This window comes from Haliotis rufescens, unplaced genomic scaffold (genome assembly GCF_023055435.1).
Source record: "Haliotis rufescens isolate VD_foot unplaced genomic scaffold, xgHalRufe1.0.p SCAF_2, whole genome shotgun sequence".
Taxonomy (NCBI): Eukaryota; Metazoa; Mollusca; class Gastropoda; order Lepetellida; family Haliotidae; genus Haliotis; species Haliotis rufescens.
In genome coordinates this window covers 74371032-74391983 of record NW_025963890.1, presented here as the reverse complement: position 1 = coordinate 74391983, position 20952 = coordinate 74371032, and the positions used below count along the sequence as shown (strand labels likewise).

The following is a 20952-nucleotide window of genomic DNA, read 5'->3' as shown; positions in this document are numbered from 1 at the left end:
TCTGGTTGTTTGCAAGGATTTAGCCCTCCAAGAAACAAGCACTACCACCTTTTCACTATCAAAAGGCACTAATTCACCATTGGACCTATCTATGTGCCAAGGTTGGTTAAGATATCGCTCATGGTTTTTTAGTTCTGCTCTGGAAACGAAACGTGACGGACGGACTGACAGAAGGACGGGAAGACAGAAGGATGGAAAGATGGAAGGACGGACGGACAGCACCCATTCCTATATCCCCCTTCCACTTCATGGCAGGTGATAATAAAATGCATAACTAAAAGCATATTAAAATCATACTGATATGTATTTAATTAAAGCTATACTTTCACTAGATTATGCAAACAAAACAAATATTAAAATTCTGTTATTGAATTCATCTGACCTCTGGTACTCCCACTTAATGCCAGACTAGTCCATCATCTGTGTCTGATCTTCGTTGTCAATACACCAAGAGGCAGAATGTACAATAGAAAACAATGTCTGGCAGGACTTGATGTTAACTTCCTCAATAACAATTTTCAAACAAAATAAATTTAAAAAAGGAAATTTACAAACAAATTTTAATTTATATTTATATTGCAATGAAAAGATGAATTGAGGTTGTTCCAGTTTTGCAACACAATGTTGGGTATGACTTGACTCGTTTCATACATGAGTGAATTCAACAAAGTTGCACAATGATGAAATCATATACATTCCTGAGCCAAAAAACAGAAACTGGAATAAACCAGTGTACAGACTTGTGTCATGAGGTGAATGCTGATTGGGTGCTGACATATAATTAAGCTTTTGGCCAATCAGTTGGCAACAAAGTCAGGTGACATGTCAAAATGTGTCTCCCATCACAATGTTGTCAATTACTTCGTATGAGGAGCTGCATTTCCATGGAGCTTGACAATGACCACACCTGACATATTAATAATGCTTTGAGTTGCATATTATAGACACTATTCATAAAACAATTACCATGTTTACAGTGTAAGTTATGACGTCCACCCCTGATCCTACTGGTACATATTATAGTGGCACCAGTACCAATGTATCAGCGGTTAAACAATACAATATTTCAAAAAGTAGTCTAAGAGATTAAAAATTACAAATACAAGACTAAAAATATATTTCTCTGATTTTTGCACAATATGACACATAATTTAAATGACAAAGTTTCATAAATCACAGTTGCAAATGCAAAACCCTTATGGAGTCGAAGACACTTTGGTTTTACCACAGTACTAAGGAACAAAGTACCGGGCAATCCTACCGTCAGTCATCGTCTTTAGATACTCAGTTATCTCCCTTGCCTCAGGAGGACCAATCCTATTTGCAAAATTAAGATCACTTATTGAAATGGTGCACAGATATCTTAGATTTTCATTAATAAGAGTAACTATCAGTCTTGGCATTAATGTAAAAAGCTTTAAGAGGGATTTCTGTTTTTGTCCACATTACTAAATTGTAGGGTGGGTGGATCAGAAACAAATTCATAGACAATAAACCACTTATTTTCCATGTAACAGATGACAGCAACTCGGACAAGGATTTTTACAGAGACAGGACGGGGCTTTTTGACATCCTGATTATAAAACATGAAGCATGGATGAAAATATCAGTTAAAATATAAAATCTCTACAGTAGTAATAAAACACATTGTTTATACTTCTCACACAGATCATTCATGCACTCTATCACAGTATCCGTGGTAACGAGGTCACAGACCCACTTTCAGAATTTGGTGCAGTAATTATAACAACCCTGACAGAGACGCCAACACCATCTTGAGACAATAAGGAACATCTGGGATAGCATAAATTTAGTAATTTCAAATCAGATATTAGTTCTCACTACTGCTCAACAAAGATCTGAGAACATCCTATAACAGGCCATGTCAGAATGACCTTTCACGAACTTTCACCGACCAATGAAATGACTAACAAGAAGTCAACATGAGCCAATCAGAAAGCAGCTTTCTTGAGCTATATGGCACTAGTTTCAAAATGGCAACTTTCATTCCAGTCTACGCTTTGAAGAACATTTTGACAAAACTCTTGACTCAAAATTTGAAAACTGAACAAAAGAACATTCTGGAATGTCTAATGTCTGATTGTATGGCAGTCCTTCCCAAGGTCAAAGTCCCCTCCGTTCCAATGTTTATCCTTTCGAAGTGAGAGATAGATAATGATTTTGAAGGAATCAGTTTACAGCCTGTAAATACGATTCGGAATATCCCATGTTAACCTTCTCAAGATGTCATGATTCGGAAACAAATTCCGACTGTAACTTTCCTGATCTGGTAAGCAACGCTCTGATTGGTTGGATGAAAGGTCATTCTGACGTGACCCATAAAGTGATGTCCTCAGATCTTTGTTTAGTGGTAACGAGAACTATTATCTGATTTTAAGGATATTGTTTTATCACCCAAACTCCTAACTATCTGTAAACCTTCCCACCTCAAGGTAGAATAATTCGTAATTGGTAGTAAATGGAACATTGCTTGTACTGAGGGCAATAACCAGTATCTATTACACACAAAGTTCTCTGTAAAACATTTCACTGTATTTCACTGAATGCTATTGGCAGAATTTGGCAAGAAATATCTTATGATTCTGCTAGAGCTGGGACGAGTGTAAATTTACCCGCCACCCTATTACCCAGCCCTACCTGGATACCCACTAAAGCTCTCAAGAATATGGTACGAAATGTCCGAATGGGAATTGTTTTACCGCTGTCCTGGCAAAAACTATTTAGATACATGGATAAAACAATCTGATCATGTATACACTGAAGATGATGGACGCTTTTTCCTTAATCAAACATATAAAAGTCAGAACAAATGATGGCATAGTCAGAAAGAAATGTGATCATTAGCTGTACTTGTAGTGTAACCATAGAGTTTTATTGTTAATGTCATTAGACATATCACATGACTAACCACGGGTCTGGGTAGTCGTGTGGGTACCCGGGTCCTACTCAGGACCCACCCGGGTTACCCGTCCCAGCCCTAGATTCTGTCCAAATGGAGCTGTTTCCTCAGCTGTGGTTGTTACACTGTTTAGCTGAGTGTCGGTAGTAGGACCAACAGCCAGCTCTCAACCAAGTAAAGCCAGTCTCCTACTAGATACACACTCCGGCAGATGGTACATGACTAGATAGACACTTATATCAACTTGGTAAACTTGGTCCCTTCCTTGCCACTAGTCTCAGGTCTTGTCCGGCCTTTTTAGCTACCATCTTGTCGTCGGCGTACTGTTGTAGGGCAATATGCCGGGAACGGGGATCCTCTGCAGGCAGTGGCTTACAGTTGCAGCTGGCTCGTAGCTTTATTGCCTTCAGAGAAAATGCAATATTATAGCACATATGACAGACAAGATTCCAATATGATGACCATTCACTAACTGTAACCAGGCTTATTAATCAATACTTTCAATCGATAAAATCAATGAAATAGAAAATATAGCCACAGGGCTCTGAAGCTCATCCGGAATATGAGGAATTAATGGCCGCCATGTTTAAAATCCGAACGGAATTCTGTGAACAAATTTTAGAGACACCCAAAACAATATCGTATGTTATCACATATTTACTGCTTATCAAATTACAGAATGATACATGCAGAAATGGCTGAGTAAAGGGAAAAACTAACATTTTCAACATGGCGGGCTTGTTTAAAATCAGATCAGAATTCTGTGAGCACATTTCAGAGTCACCAGAGCTGGGATCATTCATAAAAAGTTACAGCTTCAGGGCCTTGTTGTTTCATAGGCCTTGTTTCGAATATGTAAAACTTGTGACAGACAATACGCCACGATAGATCTGGGATGAGTCCAAATTTACGACCCAGGTACCTGATACCCAATTACCTGGCCCTACCCAGGTACCTGATACCCCATTACCTGGCCCTACCAAGGTACCTGATACCCAATTACCTGGCCCTACCCAGGTACCTGCTGCAGGTCTCAAGAGCTAGGTACAATAAGTGCAATTGGGAATTGTTTTACCAGAGGCCTGGCAAATAGCAGAAAGAAATGCAAACATTTTTTACTTGTACTGCAGCCATAGCAAATTTTTGTCATTTAATAATCGACTAGTATGGCGTGACTGAGCACCTACTGGTATCTATGTCCTACTCAGCACCCACCCCTACCAGAGTACTCGAGTTACCAGCCCTGTGCCACGACATAAGCTCACATTAACTTTCAGTCATGTGCACTAAAGAAATTCCTGAAAGACAAGAAAGTATTGCTATGTTGTAAACTTTCCTCCTGGGATACAAACTCTGTTTGTCAAACGATCCGCCGACCTATTTAATTGAATCAGAAGGTTGTTACAAATGAAAATTTGGCTGGGTGTTGTCATATTTGAGACAGCATGCAAAAGTCAAGTCAAGTCTTGACATCACCTGATATCCCCCTTCGCTTCAATCATTCATGACTTGTTTGTTTGTTTGTTTGTTGTTTAACTCCGCACTCAGCAATATTCCTAGACTAACATATAGTCTCTGAAATGAACATATCATACAGAAAAAACAGTTGTTCAGTTATCTTAATAAAAATCTAATAAAAAGGGAGCCCAGTGATTCTCTTCATTTTCAGATACTGCAGTAATCTAGACTTGCCAAACATTATAGACTTGCATGGGCTGTAGTTGATATAAATGTATCAGGGTCTGTAAGACAGACTACAATATTCCAATAATAATGATAATTGTAAAATACATATCGCACTGTCAGTCTGTAAATAATTTAGTCTGGACCAGATAATCCAGTGATGAACATCATGAGCATCGATCCATGCAATAGGAATACAATGACATGCATCAATTAAGTCAGCGAGCCTGACCACCCCATCCCGTTAGTTGCCTTTTACGGTAAGAATGGGCTGCTGAAGACCTATTCTGTAATGTTTTAAGCAGCTGATGGGCTGTGGCACACTGGATGATAAACGAGTGAGGACATAGTAGCGGAGACCATGCTTAATTATATTCTCTCGCTTCCATGACCTAAGGGGCATAACCCTCATGCCTCGTTACACAAAGCATACCACTAAAATACATATCACACTGTCATATGCTCATGTGTGGACATGTGAACACTACATATTCTACCCCGAATCTTCACGGGTCTTCACGAGACTTCAATCATGAAAGTACAGAGTAGATTGGCGGGAGGTCTAATTATAGCATCACGTCATTTGGACTCACAACCAACCTATAGCGGTGATGGAGTCCAGTAGGGCTGGGAAGAGTCCAAATTTACTACTCTGGTACCCATCCCCCTACTACCAGAGCCTACCCAGGTACCCAATGTAGGTCTCAAGAGACCCTAATAGAGGCCTGGTTTCTATTTTTTGGACACAGCGTTAATGACAGGCCAGCGTGTATTGGAGACCAAGTGTCTAAAAGAGGAAATATGGTACATAAGATAAAATCTATCTCGTATTCCATGGTAAAGTTCAGTCTACCACTACCACATGTAGGAGCCGAATCCACCACAGATTTTTAATAGAGCCCTGGCTTCTATTGTTTTGAAAAAGCGAAAGACCCCGCATCAACTACAGGCCAGCGTGTATTGAAGACCAAGCATCTATTAGTGGAAATATGGTACATAAGATGAAATCCATCTTGATTTACCCCGGTAAAGATGAATCTATCACCACCACGTGTAGGAGCAGAGATATCAATAACCTAAAGAACGCCATTACCTCTGGCACAAGGAAATCCAGATGCTCCGCCCGCTTCAGATTGGCAGGGTGAGTGGACAGCCATTCCGGTGTTTGAGCATCATCTCCCAAGTCTTCACTGATCTGGAATTTCTTCCATACAATGCTCCCTTCACGAACATCATAGCACGCCTGGCAGGACAAAAGAATCGATCAGTTCACGTGGAGACTTCATAAAAACTAATGTACTCTCTCATTAAAGTCATATCTTTTACTCCAAAACGATACCTCTCTGAGTAAAGATCTGAGAACACCTCCATAGTGGGGTCGTGTTAACCTTTTAATCAGCCAATCGGTGTCGAGGTGTTGAAATTCTTCGTATGAGTGTTTGTTTGTTTGTTTGTTTGTTTGCTGTTTAATGCTGCACTCAGCAATATTCCAGTTATATGATGGCCGTCTGTAAATGAGTCTGGTCCAGACAATCCTGTGATTGACATCATGAACATTGATCCACGCAATGTGGATACGATGACATGCATTAACCAAGTCAGCCAGCCTGACCACCTAATCCCATTAGTCGCTTCTTACGACAAGTATTGTCGCCTTTTACGGCAAGCATGGGTTGCTGAAGACCTATTCTACCCCTGATCTTCTCGGGTCTGGTTCGAGTAAGCAAAGCTTTCAGACCAGCATATATGTAATTTCTGTATATAGAAAACGATTATAAATGGGGAGATCTGAATGGAAAGAGCTGGGCTATTATATTGTTGTGGATATTTTATAAATCCTGTAATGTATAGCCCCATGTAATCTACACACGAAAGGGATTCTATCGAGGGTTTATTTCTGTTCTGTTTTGATCATACTTTGCTAAGATCGAAATTCTCGTTTTGAGGCGGTAAAGAAATGAAGTCGAATCGATTGATAAAGCTGACATCTGATTGGCTCCTGAACCCATGCATCCTTGATGTAGATTGGGTCATAGTTCTCTCAGGGTTCACCTGATGTGACCTCAGGTGTCCTCAGATCCTCATGCACAGAGACAAAAGACCTCATTTTAGTGAGGTGGACTAGTGAATGTACTGGGTTACATCAAGTACCGGTATCACAGCACTGTACATCTTTTGATTACTGACTAATATTTCTATCATATTTGGTTTCCAAAAGTGATGATCCAGTCAAAATCAAATAACAAAACATCATCAAGTTTGTTTTATATCACAGCAGTTGAAAATATTTTTGTCTGCTTCTGGTTGGTTGCAAGTACTATAACGTAATATTTCATTATCAAGTCTTACATCACAAGTTTGTGCAACATTTGCCTAAAAATGCGAAATTCATTCAATCTCATTAAAATCAGACCTCAGTTCTCGCTACTGCTAAACAATGATCTGAGGACATCCCATTACAGGTCACGTCAGAACGATCTTCATCTGACCCATCAGAGCATCGCTTACCAGTTCATGAAAGTGACAGCCTCATGCAGCCTCGAAAACTTAACTCCGAACGATAGTTACGGCTTTAACGACTGAATTCATACAATCAAGACATCTATTAGCCATTCCAGAATGTTCTTTTGTTCAGGATTCAAATTTGTAATCAAGAATTTGTCAAAATATGATTCAAAGCGTAGTCGCCAATTTGAAATTAGTGCCGTAAAGCACGAGAAAGCTGCCTTGTGATTGGTCATTCCATTGGTCGGTCAAAGTTCGCGCAAGGTCAGTCTGACGTGACCCGTAATGGGATGTCCTCAGATCTTTGTTTAGCGGTAGTGAGAACTAAGATCTGATTTTAATGAGATTGGGAATTAATTTATTTTGGAATCAGTTCAGGTTTTACTGCTAATCATGTAGTGGCTAAAGTACTGTCAGAAATGCTAGAAAACTGCTTTTTGCCTGATAAAAAGGGTATGATTTTTCACAGAGTGTTGTTATTGAAATATCGAGTAACTACCAATCGCCCTACCTGTGGTTTGAAGTATTTCAGTCACATGGAGTCCTATTGACAAGTTTACAGGAGACAAATTTGACAAAAAACAGAAAGTTCACATTTATTCTGAGTCCAATGATGACAGTCGGAAACAGACTATTGAAATATGTGCATGTGACACGGTTACGTTGTCTTATGTACGCCAGTCAGACATTGTGAGCTCAACCCTGTTGTGCCAATCTTGGCTAATTATAACAGGTTCGTAGCAAGACATAACACATTCAAAAGTACAGATTCATATACATCATCAGCGGAGATAAATTATTTTGATACAAGTCAGAGGACATAAAAAAGAGCATATATCAAAATAACGCAAATTGACCAAATCTAGCCTGTCCACTTTTTGTAGTTGCCAACAATGGCTGCTTCCATGCAGAAGCAGGCCATGTGCTCTTGAAAAAATTTTTTTTTACAAATAAGTAAGCCATTGAAGACTTTCTTGTATGGAACTGCCAGTCAAAACCAACCTAGACACTTATTTTCACTTTCTGTCATGATAGAATAGAAACAATCAACTGTGTTTTCAAAAAAGAGATGTCAAATTCTGATTTGATACCTGTAAATATTTCAAATTTGAAACCTTGGGCTTATGTCGGAAATTTACAGGTATCAAATGTAGGTTAAATACCTATAAACTGTAGATACTCTCCTAAGTAAGTGCCTTCACCCTATGACAATAACATGGCCTACCCTGGCAGCGAGCTGCATCCCCACTTTGTCAGCCTCCTTCTCCAGTTTGCGACTGTACGGCAAGCACAGCAGAATCTGCAACAACAGTGTCTGAGTCATGGCATGTCAGCTTAATGTGGGAGGAAAGCCTGAAGTGACGTAGATCTTAAGACATTTACAACTTTGGTTAAACCTACGAGCACAGGTACAATCCCAAGGAATCATGATCAGCACAAATCTGTAATTCCAACCCACAATCATAGGTTCCTGGCATACCAAAGGGAGGCAACTCTGAACAGTGAACACCTTAGAGGACAGGGCCACAAGTGTCCCCATCAAGAAAATAGTTATGATCAGTTTTCAATGTTCTGTTATGTTTTCTGTGTTTTTAGATGTAAAAGTTGAAAACATAAATTTACATCAATGCACCTATACTTGTCAAAAAATATTTCTGGTTCCCTGATAAGAAACAGGATCAGTATTATGCATTAACAATGTTGTTATGCTCATTGAAACTGCAGGCTTATTTTGTACCATGATAGACATAATGTAAGTGTAGCAAGTTGATGCAACGCTGTGTTGTAACTTGTCATAAATTATTCCATACTTATTAGTCACTTTCTGATTTTGGTACAAAAACGTGTACCGGTAATCCAAATGACTTGGTAAAAGAAGCCGAACTGAGTTTGTTGTTTGATGCCAGCAATTCCCATTTCAACTGTAAACAAACCATGGCCTTAGGACTGAATCATATTTTGCTGACCACAAAAATCATATTTGGTACACAGATTCAACATTTTAAAAAAAAGCAATGGTGTTCGTAAATTTTTGTTTATATATTTTATTTTCTCAGTAATTTATTTTCAAATCTAAACCTTTCTCAATGTGATACATGTTAACTAGACTTTGGGCTTTAGGGGTGAGCTATGAGACTCAGGGTGAAAAATGAGATTGTAATCGGTATTCAGGGTATGGAGGGATTGGCACCCACAATCTTGGTAGCTACTTTACCCCAGGTCTCCCCAGGGCTCCTAGCTCACAACATGACAACCCCCTACTCACATCTAACACTCTGTTGTAGAACCACTGCGTCACCAGCGCGATGCCATCGTTGGGCATGATAGTCCAGATGGCGCCCATCACAGCGATGATCGCGACATCAAACAGCTGGGCCACACTCATATTCTCTGCCTGAAAGAACAGTAACACTCTAACCACATCTCATAAATGCAGTCTGCGTTGATGACACAAACATCTACTTGTAGGTATTATCTTAAGACAAGGCAAGAAGTAACCTCGACAGGTTGTGTATAACGCATACGCAGACACAATATGTGACGTGTGCGTGTGTGTTGTCGTGTCTGGCTGTCTGCATGTATGTGTATGTAAGACTGGCACTGTCTGAAGTGTTGAGGCCCCCAAAATGGAACAGCACGACGACAATGCAAGTTATATCACATAGGCTGAACTTACTGCGTGAGAGAGAAGTGTGTGCGCCATCTCGTGACCGAGGACTATTGCCATTTGGTCTTCGTTGGTAGCAATCTTTGTCATTCCCATAAACACAAAAATATGTCCATGCTGAAAGGGATAAATAGTTCCATGAATCCATGCAATATGCTTCAACATTTGAGACTATTTCTAAAAATTCATCATGAAGTTCATGTCGTAAATTAGAAACTTAATTTTAATTTATTTATAAGTTAATTACATTAGGATCACAGATATGCATTTTTAGGGTAAAAATATCTTCTGTACTTAGCCAGACTCATACCAGTTGCTTATCTCTTCTCATTCCCTAAAGGTAGTGGAAACTTCCTGTGCTGTGTTCCCCTAAAGGTAGTGGAAACTTCCTGTGATGTGTTCCCCTAAAGGTAGTGGAAACTTCCTGTGCTGTGTTCCCCTAAAGGTAGTGGACACTTCCTGTGTTGTGTTCCCCTAAAGGTAGTGGAAACTTCCTGTGCTGTGTTCCCCTAAAGGTAGTGGAAACTTCCTGTGTTGTGTTCCCCTAAAGGTAGTGGAAACTTCCTGTGCTGTGTTCCCCTAAAGGTAGTGGAAACTTCCTGTGCTGTGTTCCCCTAAAGGTAGTGGAATCTTCCTGTGCTGTGTTCCCCTAAAGGTAGTTGAAACTTCCTGTGCTGTGTTCCCCTAAAGGTAGTGGAAACTTCCTGTGCTGTGTTCCCCTAAAGGTAGTGGAAACTTCCTGTGTTGTGTTCCCCTAAAGGTAGTGGAAGCTTCCTCTGTTGTGTTCCCCTAAAGGTAGTGGAAACTTCCTGTGCTGTGTTCCCCTAAAGGTAGTGGAATCTTCCTGTGTTGTGTTCCCCTAAAGGTAGTGGAATCTTCCTGTGCTGTGTTCCCCTAAAGGTAGTGGAATCTTCCTGTGTTGTGTTCCCCTAAAGGTAGTGGAAACTTCCTGTGCTGTGTTCCCCTAAAGGTAGTGGAAACTTCCTGTGCTGTGTTCCCCTAAAGGTAGTGGAAACTTCCTGTGATGTGTTCCCCTAAAGGTAGTGGAAACTTCCTGTGCTGTGTTCCCCTAAAGGTAGTGGAAACTTCCTGTGCTGTGTTCCCCTAAAGGTAGTGGAAACTTCCTGTGCTGTGTTCCCCCAAAGATAGTGGAAACTTCCTGTGCTGTGTTCCCCTAAAGGTCGTGGAAACTTCCTGTGCTGTATTCCCCTAAAGGAGGTGGAATCTTCCTGTGCTGTGTTCCCCTAAAGGTAGTGGAAACTTCCTGTGTTGTGTTCCCCTAAAGGTAGTGGAAACTTCCTGTGCTGTGTTCCCCTAAAGGTAGTGGAAACTTCCTGTGCTGTGTTCCCCTAAAGGTAGTGGAAACTTCCTGTGTTGTGTTCCCCTCAAGGTAGTGGAAACTCCGTGTGCTGTGTTCCCCTAAAGGTAGTGGAATCTTCCTGTGCTGTGTTCCCCTAAAGGTAGTGGACACTTCCTGTGTTGTGTTCCCCTAAAGGTAGTGGAAACTTCCTGTGTTGTGTTCCCCTAAAGGTAGTGGAAACTTCCTGTGTTGTGTTCCCCTAAAGGTAGTGGAAACTTCCTGTGCTGTGTTCCCCTAAAGGTAGTGGACACTTCCTGTGCTGTGTTCCCCTAAAGGTAGTGGAAACTTCCTGTGCTGTGTTCCCCTAAAGGTAGTGGACACTTCCTGTGCTGTGTTCCCCTAAAGGTAGTGGAAACTTCCTGTGCTGTGTTCCCCTAAAGGTAGTGGAAACTTCGTGTGCTGTGTTCCCCTAAAGATAGTGGAAACTTCCTGTGCTGTGTTCCCCTAAAGGTAGTGGAAACTTCCTGTGCTGTGTTCCCCTAAAGGTAGTGGAATCTTCCTGTGTTGTGTTCCCCTAAAGGTAGTGGAAACTTCCTGTGATGTGTTCCCCTAAAGGTAGTGGAATCTTCCTGTGTTGTGTTCCCCTAAAGGTAGTGGAAACTTCCTGTGCTGTGTTCCCCTAAAGGTAGTGGAATCTTCCTGTGCTGTGTTCCCCTAAAGGTAGTGGAAACTTCCTGTGCTGTGTTCCCCTAAAGGTAGTGGAAACTTCCTGTGTTGTGTTCCCCTAAAGGTAGTGGAAACTTCCTGTGCTGTGTTCCCCTAAAGGTAGTGGAAACTTCCTGTGCTGTGTTCCCCTAAAGGTAGTGGAAACTTCCTGTGCTGTGTTCCCCCAAAGATAGTGGAAACTTCCTGTGCTGTGTTCCCCTAAAGGTAGTGGAAACTTCCTGTGCTGTATTCCCCTAAAGGAGGTGGAATCTTCCTGTGCTGTGTTCCCCTAAAGGTAGTGGAAACTTCCTGTGTTGTGTTCCCCTAAAGGTAGTGGAAACTTCCTGTGCTGTGTTCCCCTAAAGGTAGTGGAAACTTCCTGTGCTGTGTTCCCCTAAAGGAGGTGGAATCTTCCTGTGCTGTGTTCCCCTAAAGGTAGTGGAAACTTCCTGTGCTGTGTTCCCCTAAAGGTAGTGGAAACTTCGTGTGCTGTGTTCCCCTAAAGGTAGTTGAATCTTCCTGTGCTGTGTTCCCCTAAAGGTAGTGGAAACTTCCTGTGCTGTGTTCCCCTAAAGGTAGTGGAAACTTCCTGTGTTGTGTTCCCCTAAAGGTAGTGGAAACTTCCTGTGCTGTGTTCCCCTAAAGGTAGTGGAAACTTCCTGTGCTGTGTTCCCCTAAAGATAGTGGAAACTTCCTGTGCTGTGTTCCCCTAAAGGTAGTGGAAACTTCCTGTGCTGTGTTCCCCTAAAGGTAGTGGAAACTTCCTGTGTTGTGTTCCCCTAAAGGTAGTGGGAACTTCCTGTGTTGTGTTCCCCTAAAGGTAGTGGAAACTTCCTGTGCTGTGTTCCCCTAAAGGTAGTGGAAACTTCCTGTGCTGTGTTCCCCTAAAGGTAGTGGAAACTTCCTGTGCTGTGTTCCCCTAAAGGTAGTGGAAACTTCCTGTGTTGTGTTCCCCTAAAGGTAGTGGAATCTTCCTGTGTTGTGTTCCCCTAAAGGTAGTGGAAACTTCCTGTGCTGTGTTCCCCTAAAGGTAGTGGAATCTTCCTGTGCTGTGTTCCCCTAAAGGTAGTGGAAACTTCCTGTGTTGTGTTCCCCTAAAGGTAGTGGAAACTTCCTGTGCTGTGTTCCCCTAAACGTAGTGGAAACTTCCTGTGCTGTGTTCCCCTAAAGGTAGTGGAAACTTCCTGTGCTGTGTTCCCCAAGAAGAGACAGCTCCCCTAATTGCACGGCCTGGTCACGTGGTTCCAGTACGCCTGTGCATGGCAGTTTCCACTACCTTTCAGGAATCAGAGTCAGATAAGCAATCGGTATGAGACAGGATAAGGTAAAATAATTAATATTTAAAGCATATACTGGAACTAAAAATACCCCACAACTTGTACACCTCCACATAAGGTATTCCAAAACCTCCACTACAGGTACTCTAAAACCTTCACTACAGGTACTCCAAAACCTTTACAACAGGTACTCCAAAACCTCCACAACAGGTACTCCAAATCCTTCACTACAGGTACTCCAAAACCTCCACAACAGGTACTCCAAAACCTCCACAACAGGTACTCCAAAACCTCCATATCAGGTACTCCAAAACCTCCACATCAGGTATTACAAAACCTCCACAACAGGTACTCCAAAACCTCTACATCAGGTATGCCAAAACCTCCACAACAGGTACTCCAAAACCTCCACAACAGGTACTCCAAAACCTCCACAACAATGACAACAAGTACTCCAAAACCTCCACATCAGGTACTCCAAAACCTCTACAACAGGTAATCCAAAACCTCCACATCAGGTACTCCAAAACCTCCACATCAGGTACTCCAAATCCTCTACAACAGGTACTCCAAAACCTCTACAACAGGTACCCCATAACCTCCACATCAGGTACTCCAAAACCTCAAAAAACAGGTACTCCAAAACCTCCACAACAGGTACTCCAAAATCTTTACAACAGGTACTCCAAAACCTCCACAACAGGTACTCCAAAACCTCCACAACCATGACAACAGGTACACCAAAACCTCCACTACAGGTACTCCAAAACTGCTACAACAGGTACTCAAAAACCTCCACAACAGGTACTCAAAAACCTCCAAACAGGTACTCCAAAACTTCCACAACAGGTACTCCAAAACCTCCACATCAGGTACTCCAAAACCTCCACTACAGGTACTCCAAAACCTCCACAACAGGTACTCCAAAACCTCCACAACAGGTACTCCAAAACCTCCACAACAGGTACTCCAAAACCTCCACATCAGGTACTCCAAAACCTCCACAACAGGTACTCCAAAACCTCCACAACAGGTACTCCAAAACCTCCACAACAGGTACTCCAAAACCTCCACATCAGGTACTCCAAAACCTCCACAACAGGTACTCCAAAACCTCCACAACAGGTACTCCAAAACCTCCACTACAGGTACTCCAAAACCTCCACAACAGGTACTCCAAAACCTCTACAACAGGTACTCCAAAACCTCCACAACAGGTACTCCAAAACCTCTACAACAGGTACTCAAAAACCTCCACTACAGGTTCTCCAAAACCTCCACATCAGGTTTTCCAAAACCTCCACTACAGGTACTCCAAAACCTCCACAACAGGTACTCCAAAACCTCTACAACAGGTACTCCAAAACCTCCACATCAGGTATTCCAAAACCTCCACTACAGATACTCCAAAACCTCCACAACAGGTACTCCAAAACCTCTACATCAGGTATTCCAAAACCTCTTTAACAGGTATTCCAAAACCCCCACAACAGGTTCTGAAAAACCTCCACTACAGGTACTCCAAAACCTCCACAACAGGTACTCCAAAATCTCCACAACAGGTACTCCAAAACCTCCACATCAGTATTCCAAAACCTCCACTACAGGTACTCCAAAACCTCCACAACAGGTACTCCAAAATCTCCACAACAGGTACTCCAAAACCTCCATATCAGTATTCCAAAACCTCCACTACAGGTACTCCAAAACCTCCACAACAGGTACTCCAAAACCTCTACATCAGGTATTCTAAAACCTCCACATCAGGTTCTCCAAAACTTCTTTAACAGGTATTCCAAAACCCCCACAACAGGTTCTCAAAACCTCCACTACAGGTACTCCAAAACCTCCACAACAGGTACTCCAAAACCTCCACAACAGGTACTCCTTAACCCCACCTTCTTAAAGGCACTTTAAACCTTATCTCCACTTTGGGAACTACCACCATTTCAACTACTGCTATCAAAAAACCTAATCTGCCGAATAAGCACCCCATCCTCAAGTACACAGTGTACCATATCTTCATGTTCTACCTAGGTACCATTTGCTGCTGATTACAAACACTAGTACCTACAATGTAGAATCTGTTGCATTATTCCATGTGATGACAAAACTTAAGAAGATGAATGCCTGAGTTGGAGGTTCAGCTGACTGCTTGGGAAAGGGGGGGCAGTAAGGGAGGAATCTGTTATCATTCAAAATGTGTGACTCCAGATATGTCTGTTCTCTAATGAGCATACCCGGTATGTCACAGTTGAACTCACCGGTACAACAAAGGCATTGACATCTGGGGAATCTACAACGCTTATCCGCCACTTATCAACATCCATCTGCATCAGATCGGGGTTACTTTCCACTAGTCTTGTGGCAATCTTGAGAATCTTCTGGAAAGCTGGGTGCTCCACAGGAACAAGTCGCTCTTGGTACCGGTCCAGCTCCTGGCAACAACAATCACATATAAACTGTGTGGGCCAGACCATGCTCTGTATCTCCAGAGCTCTCATGTCTGTAAACCTACACTAACCCCTGGAGCCAATGCTGTGGTTCTCGCAAACCCAAATTACGCGTCCTAGATTTCCAGTAACCAACTTGATTTGCTATGCTTCTCAGTCCAACGGACCAATCAGAACGTGAGTTACAAACCAGTGTCAAGGTTGGGATGGTGATATCAACACCATGACAGCCAGTCCCATTGATTACAGTAGAGTTTGTGTGAAATTCAACATAGAAAAACTGACTGACACAGAAAATCTTTTGATGAAAAAGACATCTTCATGTCCATGAAAACCCATTTCCTTTTTCCATCTCTCAACGTTTGATTGGTCAGTAAAATGTTAATGAAAATCAAGAGCGGATTTTTTAGATTGTGAAAACCAAGGGATTGGATCCAGGGTTTAGTGTAAATGCAAGCCCCAGAAATATAGACGATTGGGCCAGACTTGTTCAAAAGCACTGCAGCACTTTCTTAAAACTTATGTAGCAAGGTGTGGAGTCATCCCACAGATGACATCCTTACCTCTTAAGCTTGCAGACAGAGTGAGCCAGTGTGGCCATGTGGACAAGGTGTCTGACCGTTTGATCAGAAGATCCGTGGTTTGAATCCCATCTCAGGACTCCAACAACCACAGTGTTGAAGATGCCCAGATGAGTATTTGTTCGAGATGTTCCAAATATATTTACTCTCTTTTTTTTCAGACGAGGCACTTGCATGATACTATTACAGATGACAGCCCCACTCTAACCCCTGCAAACACTTGTCCCCAGCCTTTGATTCGTATTCACTTGGGGGCTGAGAGCAGGGTTCGTCATCTCTTTTGTGTGTGCTAGTAGTGTGTCCATTGATTCCAAAACATTTTGTGAGAAGAAACAAATTGCAATTACAGTAAACTACGGTTATGACGAACTCAAAAGGACCACTAATTTGTAGTTCGTAATAACCATAGTTCAATATAAGCATATATACAGCATATATACAACAAATGGCCGGGACTAAAAAATAAGTTTGTTCTATCGGTGAGTTTCGTTATAGGAGTGTTCGTTATAAACGTAGTTTTCTGTATTCTCTGCTTAACACTTATTTCAGAAGCTGAATTTAGTAATGCTGTTTCTTATTCTACCTTTAATCATCATCATCATTACTTGTTAAAAAACTAGCTGACTGGCTATCTCGTAAAAGATGTCTCGGCTAGCTGTGATGACATTATGTTTGATGTGTCGTCCTTTGTTGTATTCATGCCACAACTGTACTTATTTCGGCTTCGAGTTACCATGCTGAGAGACCAATGAAGGACCCAAGTGACAGACACATATGTTTCAACAAAATAATTCTTTGGTACTTTTGAGCTTGTAAAGTTAAATTTGTTACATACTGTATTCAACGTAAAAAGCGCCTGGGGCGTTCTCAAAATTAGAAATAGGCGTCTCTTATTAGATTATAATTTTGGTGAGATAAAAAAACAGAGTTGAAAGATTGTAAATTTTGTGGTTTATGCTGACAACCTAAAATGATATAAAAGAAGAATATGTGCGTATTATACACGATAGATATATTTTTGAGAATTTAATTGCCCATAATTAAGGGTGCGTATTATACACGAATAAATAAGTCTTGTGTACATTGATCAATCAGAAGGGGTGCTAACTGGGATTGTTCACTAGCCAATATATTAGCAAATATAGCCGTGGGTGCTTATTAGAGCCGGGCACTTATCATGTCAACTACGGTATGTCAATAGCTGGGTGCACAAGCCCATCCAATCCCATTACAATCAGATCTTAGCACTCACTGGCCCTGGACAAAGGTAAGAGGACATCCCATTACAGGTCATATTAGAAAGTACTTTTGCAAACTTTGACTGACTAAGAAGTTGATATTAGCCAATCAGAAAGCAGCTTTCTCGAGCTTTACAACACAAGTTTCAAACTGGTGACTTCAATTCCAGAAAAAATATTTTGAAAAACTTTTGCATCAAAATTTGAAAACTGAACAAATCCAAAAATGTGGAATGTCTAATAAATGGCTGATTGTATGGTTGTACTTCCCATAGGCTGTGGAAAGTCTCATCCCTTTCAAATGTATATCCCATATGCTTGCTGTAAGAGGCGACTATGCTTGTCATAAGAGGCGACTAACAGGATGGGGTGGGCAGACTCACTGACTTGGTTGATGCATGTCATTGTTTTGCGTGGATCGATGCTCATCGTTCACTGGAAAGTCTTGTCCATACTCAATTATTTCAAACCACTATATTCATATAGCTGGAATATGGTTGATGCATGTCATCGTTTTGCGTGGATCGATGCTCATCGTTCACTGGAAAGTCTTGTCCATACTCAATTATTTCAAACCACTATATTCATATAGCTGGAATATGGCTGAGTGTGGCGTTAAACAACAAACAAACATGATGATGATAACAGTTTCTACTTACCACCTGTGCTCTTGCCTTGGAGATCTTCATCATCTGATCATGTGTGAACATCATGAATCTCTTCCTGTTGGTGATGGGCGTGGCCACCATGTGGGACTGGTAGTAGTACCAGCCCCAGCCAGCACCTGCCCCACCCATAAGGGCAAACACTGGCCAACTCTGCTTCACACGTGTCCAGATACTGCGCTTCTCTTCACTCGGTAATCTCTGCCACCACTTACGGACACCCCTGTGAAACAAAAGTGTACACAAGAACACCTTGATTATCCAGAGTGTACAATTTCTAGAGAATCATGAACATAATTGTATTTTTAATTTTACTTATATCTGCATCATACAGCAACATTTGAGACGACCCTTACGACTTAAATTTCATGCACTTCACTTTGTCATTGGTAGAATGGAGATTAACATTGGTATTTTAGAAGTGGAGCTATTATTAATAAATATCCCTGACTAGCAAGTATTTCAAGTAACAGCAATATAGAAAACATGTACTGCAGGCTTGATGTTCATAAATTCCTATTTCAAAATTGCAAAGACTCAAAATCAATCCAAATCCAATTATGTATAGAGAAGAGGTTACAGACATAACGGCAACAGGTACTTGCCTTCCAGTGAGTGCTGCCCCAATTTTCACGATTGGCTTCACCATTATCAGGAATATTGGTGGAATTGGTCTTCTTGGAGATGTCTGGAACTGGCGGACGTGGGAGAAGACAACCTGTGACCCCATCCCGAAATTGAGGCGCAGGTGCCCGACTCCTCGCGGCAAAACCGTTACCCCCGACCTCAACATCGCAACTAGAGGTAGCTAGGTCCCTCAAACTGGAGAAAGAACCCAGTTCGGCTGTTCGCCGGTTCACCTATTCGGACTCAAGTTCCTGGTATCGCAAACTCACGTGCAATAAAGAATCGGATTTCGTCAGACACGGATGCTGACAGTTGACGTAATATACAGAAAATATTATACCATTAATCAAACGTGTCAACCTGTCAACACTGAATAATTACACAAATCGTGTGTGGCAGTGACAACCATTCATTGCGAAATATCCATTCATGAATGCCATGACTTTCATGACAGCTGATGCCAAGCTCCTTCCCAGCGCGTGACACCTTCGTTACACTCTCGGTAACATCGCTGCCACCAGTGTGGGCGCGGCCATTACAAGAATCTTGAAATTTGCCCTCCAACCCCATATGTAGTAACGTTTATACTTCTTTTTATGTCTTTGGAAATGCCATCATATTTCAATTTGAAAAGGTTTACGACTGACCATGTTTTCCAGATGAATTTACTTTGTTGTTTTGATAATCAGATTGGTTCGAGATTGCAGACTAACGGAAAATCAACCAACTTCTCCCTTACATTCTTACTATATCAATAATACGATAGTTTTAATGAAACAAAAATTCAAATTGACAAACGAAGAAAGTAATTTAGCAGCGATAAGTGTATTCGGCGTCACGACAGTCGTCACTTGTTTGTAAACATAACGGTCATTCGGTTGCGAGTTCAACTCCAAGCATGGTTGTGGCCACCTATTCACAGTGGGGAGTTTTGACTGGTGGCAGCGATAGTATAGAGAGCTCCGGGAACGTACTATCGCTGTGAGGAGCTTGAGCTGATGCGGTCAAAGGGAGACCACTCTAATTTGGTCCCGATTGAATATGTTTCATACCTTCGCTCACAAGGAATCAGGCTAAAACGGCACTGCGTCAAGACGGCACCAAAGTGGCCTTGCGAAGACGACGCCAGATGTAGATTATATTTTTCGATAGATATACGAAAAACAAACACGATTTTACTGTTTACTGTACGTTTAAGTTGGTATTATACATTTATGTTTCATAGACAATATCTGCCGATTTTTCAAATGTAAATTAAGTTTTTTAACAGCATACGATTGACTTTTTTTGTTTTAACAATTTTTCAAAAACGAAAAAATTTTTTATCGCCATCAGAATTCGAACCTGTGATATCCGTACCTAAGTCCAACGAATGTACGTGGACACCACGCTTTGGGGGAGAAGGCGCTCAACGTGAAACGGAAAAATCCATTTCACTTGTTATTTGGTAGTGTAATGTATTGTTGACCAGTGATTGTAACTGTGTTACAATGTTTCCACTGTGTTTCGACAGACGCTCATTCCGTTGTATATGGACGATGATGAGTCGTCAGGAATGCATTTAGATGTTAGTGTGGAGTGTAAACTTACGGTATACCGTGGACTTAGGTAGAATATTCTGTGATGTTCCAGTGCCGCTACACAGGCGAGGGCACTGTGTAGAAATTTTCAGTAGCTAGTTAGGCTGTATTTAAGGGGACAAGAGCGTGTTTACGTGTCTCTCACACATTTCTAATCCGGAATCCCCACCGGGTAATTACTCTACAAATTAAGTGTTTACTTAATAACTGCATGGATTAACACATACTCTAAAAAAAGGCGACTGTGGTTGTCGTAAAAGGCGACTAACGGGAACAGGTGGTCAGACTCGCTGACTTGGTTGATGCATGTCATCGATCCCATTTGCGTGGATCGATGCTCATGATATTAATCACTGGATTGTCTAGTCCAGACTCGATTATTTACAGACCGCCGTCAGATAGCTGGAATATTGCTGAGTGCGACGTTAAACAACAAACCAACCAACGTGTTAAAAACTATTTTGTTCATTCAGAAATAGTTATTCACATGCGCTTTTATATTTTTGAACGTACAAATATTACATAGTTCATTTTGCTAGTACAACATGTTTGTTTTTCTCTAATCAATTGTAGCGTTAATCTTTACACAGAGAATCTCACGCTCGTGTCTTATGATATCAAATATATCAACATTCAAATTCAAATTCTATTTATCATCTTTCCAACATTTTGTTCAGTTGAATCGGCAAAAGTTCGCGAAATGTCGTTCTGACGTGACCGATGTTCTCACATCTTTGGTGTAGCGGTAAC

At 41.4% G+C, this 20952-nt stretch overlaps 1 protein-coding gene across 1 annotated transcript; it reads right to left on the bottom strand.

Moving 5' to 3' along the window:
- Positions 1 to 60: 60 nt before the first annotated feature.
- Positions 61 to 19077, bottom strand: LOC124133255 (metalloendopeptidase OMA1, mitochondrial-like). Its single transcript, XM_046497590.2, has 8 exons — positions 18601 to 19077; positions 17990 to 18218; positions 15323 to 15496; positions 9786 to 9893; positions 9375 to 9503; positions 8334 to 8408; positions 5697 to 5846; positions 61 to 3324 (listed from the first exon to the last, which is right to left on the bottom strand). The coding sequence occupies exons 1-8, from the start codon at positions 18786 to 18788 to the stop codon at positions 3160 to 3162; spliced, it is 1218 nt and encodes a 405-aa protein (XP_046353546.2). The 5' UTR covers positions 18789 to 19077; the 3' UTR covers positions 61 to 3159.
- Positions 19078 to 20952: the final 1875 nt, after the last annotated feature.

Coding starts and splice junctions, on each gene's coding strand:
- LOC124133255 (XM_046497590.2), bottom strand. CDS start 18,788: ATGTTGAGGTCGGGGGTAACGGTTTTGCCGCGAGGAGTCGGGCACCTG. Junction 9,504..9,785: donor ACACACTTCTCTCTCACGCA/GTAAGTTCAGCC, acceptor CTGTTCTTTCAG/GCAGAGAATATGAGTGTGGC. Junction 5,847..8,333: donor GGATGCAGCTCGCTGCCAGG/GTAGGCCATGTT, acceptor TTGTCCTGCCAG/GCGTGCTATGATGTTCGTGA.